Source organism: Entelurus aequoreus, linkage group LG04 (assembly GCF_033978785.1).
Source record: "Entelurus aequoreus isolate RoL-2023_Sb linkage group LG04, RoL_Eaeq_v1.1, whole genome shotgun sequence".
Taxonomy (NCBI): Eukaryota; Metazoa; Chordata; class Actinopteri; order Syngnathiformes; family Syngnathidae; genus Entelurus; species Entelurus aequoreus.
Window position 1 is genome coordinate 52,412,850 of NC_084734.1, and position 11,060 is coordinate 52,423,909.

The following is an 11,060-nucleotide window of genomic DNA, read 5'->3' on the forward strand; positions in this document are numbered from 1 at the left end:
ACACAATTGAAATAGGAAAAAATGTTTGACAGCGTTTTATCCAATCTTATATATTACTAATAAGTACCTTTCAGTAATTTTCTGAACATCTCTTGCTCCACATCCTTGAGGTTCTTTGCCACAAACTCGATCTCAGGCGGTATTCTACCACCCAAAAAGCTGCTGTCCTTTTCTTGGGTTGATGACATCGCTAAACATTCGATTCCATAAAAAATAGTAACAAGAATGGAATATAAGTCTTGAAATAACAGATAGGTGTTTGTTTTTCCTCCGTATGTGATAACTTCCGTGTTGTGTCACATGACGTTCTTCTCGCTTTTGAAATTCTCGCGATGAGTCCCTTCTCGCGATAGCAACGCAACTTGTCGGTGGCGAGGATTTGCAAATGAAGGTTGCGCAAAACCTCGGACTTTGAACGACAATAGGTTGGTATTTTCCGTCATTGTGTCCTTCAAATCGTTCCAAGTTGTATTTAATGACTTCAGAGTGACTCGCGTGTTAGCCAAATTACTTCGGTGTCATTTGATGGCTTTTGTCGCCGCCCCGTTGGCATTTAGCATTAGCCGGAAGCTAACAATATTAGCTAGCTCTTCGTTCTTACAGCACGCTATGAGCCCCTAATGAAAACACAACACGTATAAAACAAGAATTTACCTAAACCAATACTGTAAAAATACAGTTAATCTCTCTTTTACATGTTCTGTGTGACAGCAAGTTTGCAGGTGACGATAAGAAAATAACAAGGGGTATATTCTGAGGAGTGCGTGACGTCAAAGTGCCAACAAAACATTTATGGCTGCAAACTATTTTATGAAACTTTGGTTGGCTTTTTTTGGCTACCAAGCAATACAATGAAGATTTGCTTCACTCTAGTCGTTCAAATTTGGCTGAATTAGTTTGGTTGTAAATTGTTATTTTACGTCTATTGTCATAATGGTAAGACTGACTTAATCAAACATTCATAGTAATGCTACTCACATGTTGTATCATGTAGTTAGTCTAGTTTGTGTACATGTACATTTACAATGTGATTTGGAATGTTAGGAGTTTTTCTGCATCACGTCTGTTGTTTTGTCTCAGGTACATGCAACCATGTCCGATTCTCTGTATGAGAAGTTTTTGGCCCCAGAGGAGCCTTTCCCTCTCCTCTCTCAGAGAGCAAGCCTCAGTGATGTTGGAACCCTTGACGTCAGTGATTTTGGCTGCCAACTCTCATCCTGTCACAGGACGGACCCCCTACGCCGTTTCCACAGCAACAGGCAAGTAGCACATTGTCTCTTTTAGAAGAGGTGGACCCATGGGTCAAAAAAAAGTTAACGAGAAATGCTAAAACAAATGGGATCTCGAGTCACAATAACACGCAGTCTAATTTCCAAATGACGATATTTAAGTGTAGCAATGGAGACGCGTAACTGTCGTGTAGAGTAAACCTACACAGGACATGACCAGGGGGGGCTGATCATGACAGTAAGTTTGTTAATAGGCGATAATTTAGTAAAAAACAACCCGATTTACTCTGGTGGGAAAAAATGGGCGGAAATTAATTATATAGAACGTCATGTTATATCGAACTGCATCATATCGAACTTTGACTGTATATGGCTGTTCAGATTTCAAGGGCTGAAATTATGTTTAAGAAAACATATTTACAAAGTTGTAAACACATATTTTTATGCCCCATCCATGAAAATACTCAATTCATTAATAATGATAAAACCTACTTTGCAAAAACGTGTTTACTAACCAACTGGACACGGTAAACAAGAGCTGACCGTATTATTTCTTTGTCAACATATGTAGTTTTCTTTTCTTGTTTGTTTCTACCACAACATGCATAAAAATATGACGCACAAGTCCTGGCCAATAATGCAAATTACACGATAACGTCATCGTTTTAAACTAGATAGATCAGTGATTCTCAAATTGGTACGTGTACTACTAGTGGTACGCAGGCTCCATCTAGTGGTATGCCAAATAATCACCTCATTAAAGTACAGTGTTTTAATTTCCTCTATTCAAACATAGTGTTACTGTTCAAACTGTGCATAATGTTACATTGGCCAAAAATATTTAAATATACTTTTTAGATAAAACCTCTGCCTTGTTTTTAATGAATACTTACCCCTACTAGGCTAATACTTGTTGGGGAACTGCACTTTTTTGGGAATATTGCCTATCAAATGTTGCCTATTGTTTACAGTCATTATTTTTTTGCTTTCTAACATGTAAAAATCAGCTCATTCTAGGTGGCTAGCAATGCAGCTAATGGGAGAAATCAGTTCTACTTCTAAATCACTTTCAAAATGCATTCAGAAACTGTCAACAATACTTAATTTACGTTCGTAACCTGTATAATAACCAAGCTGTGGCGACATTGTTATTGTAAGAGCAAACACAGAGAAACTATTTATAGCGTAGTAACACATCGGCGTGCTACGGTATTAGCCGTAAAAGCTAACTACGGCTTCTACAACAACATGAAACACGTTTAAGTTTTTAATGCACAACAATGTGATAAGACACCAATCTGTGCTGACTGAAAAACATGAACAATCATATTACAGTATCTGTGAAGTATTAGCCCACATTTTATGTTTTGTTTGTACACAGCTAGCCAGACAGCGTATGTACTCGAGTTGTACTAACACGCATGACATGCTGCGTGTGACTCACACGATGGACAGTTGTCTGTCTGGTCCAGCCAGCCAGGGACGTTTTTTCCTGTTTATTTGGGTAAGCACCCCATTTATGTTGAAATAGCTTGGCTTGCTCCCCAAGGGGATGGGTCAAATGCAGAGGACAAATTTCACCACATCTAGTGTGTGTGTGACAATCATTGGTACTTTAATCTTAATCTTCAAATTCCACATTTTGCAGCTTGGAGTCACTTTCACCTCACTCTCCCGGCTTCCGTCTGCTCCAACGTCTCACTCTTACTTCGTGCTCGCTTCTATAAGCAGCAGTTCATCCTTTGTATATTCAGCTTCCAAAAGATAAGGTTGTAAATCCTCATTTGTCCAAAAATAGTCATCTTTGTTGTTTGTTACCGAATCTGCCATGATTAAAAGACACTCGCTACATTATATATAGACTTGCAGTCTGTATATAAATAGTTGATGGACTGTTTTGAAGTTGTTAGAGGGCTTTCAGGGCTACAACGGTGACTCCCATTAGCCACATGTTTCAAGCGTTTTATATCATCTTTAAAATCCATCCTCTCATAATGATTGTGAACCATAGGCAAAATTCCCAAAAAGTGCAGTTTCCCTTGAAATAAAACCTCTGCCTTGTTTTTAAAGAACAATTAAGCCTACTATGCTACTGTATTGTAATGTTGGTCATTACAGTGGTACTTGGAGAGCCAAATGCTTTCTGAGGGTGTACTGGGTGAAAAAAGTTTGAGAACCTTTTAGATGGATGCTAAAAGATCAAAGTTATTGACTTCATTGCAATTTTGCGCCGGGCTTATTCCCACAAATGTTTACATAAATACCTTTTATGTTTTGCCACATGTATGAGCTGTTGCACAATTGTAAACAAATGTGTCCTAACTTGTTGCCCTCCAGATGGAACCTGACGTCCTGTGGGACGAGTGTGGCGAGCTCCGAGTGCAGCGAGGAGCTCTTCTCCTCGGTGTCCGTGGGCGACCAGGACGACTGCTACTCCCTGCTGGACGACCAAGATCTGACCTCCCTGGACCTGTTTCCAGAGGGCAGCGTGTGCAGCGACGTCTCCTCCTCCATCAGCACATACTGGGACTGGTCCGACAGCGAGTTTGAGTGGCAGGTGGGGCGGGCGGTGCAAAAACTATTTTAATGTGCCGTCGTACTAAGGTGTTCAACTAAGGCGCCACACTTACCTTCCAGTTGCCAGGAAGCGACATCACCAGCGGCAGCGATGTCCTGTCCGACATCATTCCGAGTGTTCCAAGTTCCCCTTGCCTGGTTCCCAAAAGGAAGCCCAAACCTCATCCTCACCGCAACCTGGATGAGCTGCCTTGGAGCGCCATGACCAATGACGAACAAGTAATCCCAACGCCGGCGGGGTTTGCGCATGCAAGAGCAGCAAAGTGAAAGCCGTGTCGCTCTTTTCAGGTGGAGTACATCGAGTACCTGAGTCGTAAGGTCAGCACGGAGATGGGCCTGCGAGAGCAACTGGACATCATCAAGATCATCGACCCCTGCGCTCAAATCTCTCCCACGGACAGCGAGTTCATCATCGAGCTAAACTGTCTGACGGACGAGAAGCTGAAGCAGGTGGGTCACGTGACACACGGCTCTTTGCCGCAGCATCCGTGCCTCCTAACGCCAGGGTAACATGCGCAGGTACGTAACTACATCAGAGAGCACGGCCCCAGGCAGCGGGCCAGCAGCATCCGGGAAGGCTGGAAGAGGAGCAGCCACAGCAGCGCCAGCACAGGCGGCGTCAGCGGCGCCAGCAGCAGCAATGCCAGCATGGTCAGCTCGGCCAGCTCCTCTACAGGATCCACTGCGTCCAACTCTGTCGCAGGTACGCCACCTGGTGGAGGTTTGACTGTAGTGTCGCTTTTCCTGTTGGTTTAGATTCATGATAGCAATGAATATTGTCACCATGTTAGAACTGTGACTGATTGAAATTGATTGATTGAAACTTTATTAGTAGGTTGCACAGTACAGTACATATTCCGTGCAATTGACCACTAAATGGTAACACCCGAATAAGTTTTTCAACTTGTTTAAGTCGGGGTCCAAAACCATGTCATGTATAGTCATTCTTAATGAATGACACACATTTCAAAAGTTTTTGGAGTCTCACTGCTTGTGTGTCTTCTTATCACACCCCTTCTAACTAACAAAATACCAACTACAGTGGAGTCTGTTTAAGTGGAGTCAAGCACCTGTCTATGTGGACCAAGTTCTGGTCTGTCCTACTGTAGAATTGAAGTGTCTTCTATGTTGGTTTGTTTAGGTGGTCCAGCCTCAGCCTGCAGTGGAGGCAGTGTTGCTAACATAAGCAGAGCACACAGCGACGGTAACCTTTCCAACGCTGCCGAACGCATCAGAGATTCTAAAGTAAGGAATGCCTTTCATTTCTCCGCTGGACTTTGTCAATTCTCACTTGTTCCGTTGGCCTCACACTCTGTTCTTTTGGCAGAAGCGATCCAAGCAGCGTAAGCTCCAGCAGAAAGCCCTCCGTAAGCGGCAGCTGAAGGAGCAGCGGCAGGCCCGCAAGGAACGTCTAAGTGGTCTCTTCCTGAACGAGGAGGTGCTGTCGCTGCGAGTGACCGAGGAGGACCGCCATGGAGACGACCTGGATATACTGATGTGACACCAGTGAACTCATCGGCGCTCCCTCTTAACACCTGATCTCACCACGCAGATAGCTTAGCACGCTTAGCACGGGCTCACACCAACATTCTCCTTCTTTGCCTAACCCTGCACTGTTTAAATACCATCAATGTAGCTGGGCGAAGCTAACCGAGACGTCGCATGTTGAAGGAAAGACACAAAGTTCTATGCTGGACTGCACCGCAGAGCTGCTTTGTCCTTCTATCTTGTCGAGGCTTCTGAGGGAGCACTGAAACGCTGCATGTTGAAAGCCACACCTCTTCTATACTATATCATTCTTTTATGGACCCACCTCTTATCCATGTCTTGTAAATAAATAACTGCATATTTACTGCTTGATTTAAGCTTATAGGGTTAACAGTTTAATTTAATGTTTTCTCCCTTCTTTCCTGTGTGTAGAGTGGCACCACACACACACGCTTAGCACAATCATGTTTAGACTCATTTGTGTTTGCTTCGTTGGTTTCAACTTTGATTTTTCCTGATAGCACTCCGAATGTAACTCTGCCACGCAGTCTCTGAATGAATAGACCGTCGTACTGGAAGATGTGTTCGTGTACTGTACATGGCAGCTTCTGATGAGCTCTAACATCCAGCTGCTAAAGAACAGTGTTTGGCGGCCGCCTAAGATGAGAGTAACAACACGTTTGTTCTCTCCATCTCTCTGCTATGACGTGTTGAACCACACGCAATTACCAGCCTCTACTTTGTTGTTTACTCTGATTTCTCCTAAATGCATTTTTAATTGCAGTTCTTTTCCAAAGCCTTTCTATGTATTCTGTAGTCTTGAAGTAGTCACAAACTCTATTTTGGGGAGAGAGAGAAAGATCATTTTGAAAAGCAAAAAAGTGACAATGATGCATTGAAATTATGTGTATATAAAGTTTTGATGATTATGACATTAAAGATATTTGGGAAAACAAATGTCTAATGGGAAATGATTCTGCCCAGAAATAGTGCCCACATTTTTAGTGCAGATATAAAAATCTTTATAACAGCCAGTTTGCTAAACATTTACAACTGTATTGTCTGTCACTTTCTGTATATGCATTTTTGTACTGTGCATACAATCAACCCCAGTCCTAAGATTGTGTTCAGGAGTGTCCATGTGTTAAGCTTTGTCAAAAATAGTGTGCATTTGAAGATGAAACTGAAGGAAACTTTAAAGATGCAAACGATCGAAAGAGTAGAACAGTTAGATTTTTCCTACACAATTAGCAAGAAAAAAACTAATTGGATGTATAATTTAATGGGTTGTTTTTTTTCATAATTCCTACACGCAATTTGGAAATAGACAATGTGTGATGATTAGTGTGTCGGCCACCGTACATCTGTGGGTAAAAAAAATTGTATTGGGGCGGTAATGAGGGATTTATATAATTGACACATTTCCATATTCGTTCAATTATTCTATATATAGGACTTAAATTAAAATATAAATGACATTTCAAAGCAGAACTATGTGTACACTAATGCAGTGGTCCCCAACCTTTTTGTAGCTGCGGACCGGTCAACGTTTGAAAATTTGTCCCACGGACCGGTGGGGGGAGGGGGGGTGCGGTGATCAGCAGCCAGTTGAGGCACGTCACTGATTTGTGCCTCAACATGGATTGTGCACAATGACTCGGCTCACTGCTGGCCTGCTGTGCAGTGAGACTGTATTGCATACTTGCCAACCCTCCCGTTTTTAGCGGGAGAATCCCGATATTCAGCGCCTCTCCCGACAACCTCCCGGCAGAGATTTTCTCCCGACAAACTCCCGGTATTCAGCCGGAGCTGGAGGCCACGCAGATGTTCATTATGCTTGATTAAATTATGAATGAAGTGTTGCAACAGCGCCTGTTGCTGGCGAGAAGTGGTATGTACTTTACCTGCGGGAAGTGCTCAGAACTGTGACGCCTTCCAACTGATAATCCCGTGACCCAAGTGGACTCACAGTCTCACAATTTGCACTGTTTTGCAGGACACTGTAATAAAAGAAATTCATAATCCACCTGGTGCCAGTGATATGTTGAAGCGACAGCAGTGTGGAGCTGCATTTTGCCACATACAGTTGTGGACCGTCACATATATATATATATATATATATATACACATATATATATATATATATATATATATATATATATATATATATATATATATATATATATATATATATATATATATATATATATATATATAGCTAGAATTCACTGAAAGTCAAGTATTTTTATATATACAGTATATGAAATACTTGAGTTGGTGAATTCTAGCTGTAAATATACTTTCCTCTTAACCACGCCGCTAACCACGCCCCCCGCCCCAACCACGCCCCCCCGCCCCAACCACATGATTGTCACACACACACTAGGTGTGGTGAAATTTGTCCTCTGCATTTGACCCATCCCCTTGTTCACCCCCTGGGAGGTGAGGGGAGCAGTGGGCAGCAGCAGCGCCGTGCCTGAGAATAATTTTTGGTGATTTAACCCCCAATTCCAACCCTTGATGCTGAGTGCCAAGCAGGGAAGAATGCTGGTATGAGCTTTTAAACATAACCCGTTAACTGTTGCCAATCAAATGGTGAATAAGATACTCTTTAGGGTTCATATGTTTGTAAATCTGACTGTGATGAAGTCAGTGCCTCACCTGACATCAACCTCACCGCACGCCACTGGTTCATTGCTATTAAAGTCCTAAAAGATATCAATAAATTAACATCTTCACACACTCGACACCTGTGTGACGTACGTTGGCCCCTCTTATTATTGCAAATAACAGAATAACATGGCCATGTTTGTGCTTAAGAAAATGTATTTGTGTCGTTAATTTTTTAAGTTGTGCTAAAATACATTTTCAATGTACTTCACCATGTAGAGCAGATAAGGTCTCCGAGATGTTGTCCACAATCACAAACGTCGGAATGCCCGCAGCTCTTCAGTCATGTGTGGCAGCTTTGGGGTACTTTGAACGATTGGCAGCATCTTCCAATTTGTCAATACACGCGGAGAAAGCTTACTCCAATCAGAAGATGTCCTGCTGTTATCATGACTCTGAATAGGTAGTAGGTAGTAACATCCTCCACTTAAAGAAGCACAAAGCGCACGGCACTCCCAGGAGTCCATCAAGTCCATCCGCCCCGTCAAGACAGGCAGGTTCCCCAGAACCCAAGCTTATCATCTAGAACAAGGGTCTGGACCCTTTTTGGCTGAGAGAGCCATGAAAGCCAAATATTTTAAAATGTATTTCCGTGAGAGCCATATAATATTTTTTAACACTGAATACAACTAAATGCGTGCATTTTTATGGAAGACCAACATTTTTAGAGTATAATAAGTCTCTTTTTCTTTTTAATAACATTGTTATTCTGAAGCTAACCAATAGTAAATAAAATACATCTTACCATTAATGCGACCCTCCTGTACCCCGAAGGACAGTGGGGATTGGTTGAGCCCCCCACAACCTTGAACAGGTGCTGTAGTAAACGGATGGATTGATTAAAATGCATGAGAATGTTTTATATTTTTAACGTTATTTTTAACACTGTGATTTCCAGCAGAATTATTCATTACGTATCGTGTTAAGCAATGTCAGTTAAGATTTATCTGAGAGCCAGAGGCAGTCATCAAAAGAGCCACATCTGGCTCCCGAGCCATAGGTTCCCTACCCCTGGTCTAGAAGATCTTGTCAGTACAAAAATAGGCTCCATGAAAGTTAAGACAAGACAAAGGAAGCAAAAGCAGGGGCAATGAGGGAGAGGGAAGGGGGAGTCAGAGAGAAAGAAGATTAATAAATGGTGATAACGGATATTATTGATTTGGAAACTTGGGGTTATGCCTGAGGCTAACAGGAGTCGGACCCAGCGATTATAATGTCAGATTTATTTTGTTGTTTTTGTAACTACTCACTGCTGCACATTGTTTTTTTACAGCAACGCAACTTCAACTGAAGAGTCGTGTGAAATCAGCAGCGGGCCGTGCGTTTCCCACCTAGGCCTTCAGTGATGTCCTGTGTGACACAGGACATCACTGATGGCCTAGGTATTTTGAGAGGTAATCTTTGGACACAGGCTGTGTCCAAAGATTACCTTTCAAAATACCATCATTGATGTCACCACATGACCATTGCTGGAGAAATACTATACAGAAACACATGTACGCACTACTGGGCATTGTACAAACCCTGTTTCCATTTGAGTTGGGAAATTGTGTTGAATGTAAATATAAACGGAATACAATGATTTGCAAATCCTTTTCAACCCATATTCAATTGAATGCACTACAAAGACAAGATATTTGATGTTCAAACTCAAACTTAATTTTTTTTTTGCAAATAATAATTAACTTAAGAATTTCATGGCTGCAACACGTGCCAAAGTAGTTGGGAAAGGACATGTTCACCACTGTGTTACATGGCCTTTCCTTTTAACAACACTCAGTAAACGTTTGGGAACTGAGGAGACACATTTTTTAAGCTTCTCAGGTGGAATTATTTCCCATTCTTGCTTGATGTACTGCTTAAGTTGTTCAACAGTCCGGGGGTCTCCGTTGTGGTATTTTAGGCTTCATAATGCGCCACACATTTTCAATGGGAGACAGGTCTGGACTACAGGCAGGCCAGTCTAGTACCCGCACTCTTTTACTATGGAGCCACGTTGATGTAACACGTGGCTTGGCATTGTCTTGCTGAAATAAGTAGGGGCGTCCATGGTAACGTTGCTTTGATGGCAACATATGTTGCTCCAAAACCTGTATGTACCTTTCAGCATTAATGGCGCCTTCACAGATGTGTAAGTTACCCATGCCTTGGGCACTAATACACCCCCATACCATCACAGATGCTGGCTTTTCAACTTTGCGCCTATAACAATCTGGATGGTTCTTTTCCTCTTTGGTCCGGAAGACACGACGTCCAGTTTCCAAAAACAATTTGAAATGTGGACTTGTCAGACCACAGAACACTTTTCCACTTTGTTTAAGTCCATCCTAGATGAGCTCAGGCCCAGCGAAGCCGACGGCGTTTCTGGGTGTTGTTGATAAACGGTTTTCGCCTTGCATAGGAGAGTTTTAACTTGCACTTACAGATGTAGTGACCAACTGTATATAATATAAAGTACCAATGATTGTCACAAGTTACTGACAGTGGGTTTCTGAAATATTCCTGAGCCCATGTGGTGATATCCTTTACACACTGATGTCGCTTGCTGAGGCAGTACAGCCCGAGGGATCGAAGGTCACGGGCTTAGCTGCTTATGTGCATTGATTTCTCCATATTCTTTGAACCCTTTGATGATATTACGGACCGTAGATGGTGAAATCTCTAAATTCCTTGCAATAGCTGGTTGAGAAAGGTTTTTCTTAAACTGTTCAACAATTTGCTCACGCATTTGTTGACAAAGGGGTGACCCTCGCCCCATCCTTGTTTGTGAATGACTGAGCATTTCATGGACTCTACTTTTATACCCAATCATGGCACCCACCTGTTCCCAATTTGCCTGTTCACCTGTGGGATGTTCCAAATAAGTGTTTGATGAGTATTCCTCAACTTTATCAGTATTTATTGACACCTTTCCCAACTTCTTTGTCACTGGCATCAAATTCTAAAGTTAATGATTATTTGCAAAAAATTTTTTTTACCAGTTTGAAAATCAAATATGTTGTCTTTGTAGCATATTCAACTGAATATGGGTTGAAAATGATTTGCAAATCATTGTATTCCGTTTGTATTTACATCTAACACAATTTCCCAACTCAA

General features: G+C 42.0%; 2 protein-coding genes across 2 annotated transcripts in view; one reads left to right on the top strand and one right to left on the bottom strand.

Annotated features, from left to right (window-relative positions):
• The window catches only part of commd5 (COMM domain containing 5), a 12,287-nt gene extending 11,923 nt beyond the window's left edge, over positions 1–364 (bottom strand). Inside the window, exon 1 of the mRNA XM_062045272.1 lies at positions 68–364. Coding sequence (XP_061901256.1) covers positions 68–188 — 121 coding nt within the window. The 5' untranslated portion in view covers positions 189–364. The remainder of the gene's footprint in view (positions 1–67) is intronic.
• Positions 279–5,671, top strand: fam199x (family with sequence similarity 199, X-linked). The gene is made up of 8 exons (XM_062045271.1): positions 279–425; positions 1,081–1,259; positions 3,567–3,786; positions 3,867–4,025; positions 4,095–4,256; positions 4,326–4,509; positions 4,948–5,051; positions 5,134–5,671. The coding sequence occupies exons 2-8, from the start codon at positions 1,093–1,095 to the stop codon at positions 5,305–5,307; spliced, it is 1,170 nt and encodes a 389-aa protein (XP_061901255.1). The 5' UTR covers positions 279–425; positions 1,081–1,092; the 3' UTR covers positions 5,308–5,671.
• Positions 5,672–11,060: the final 5,389 nt, after the last annotated feature.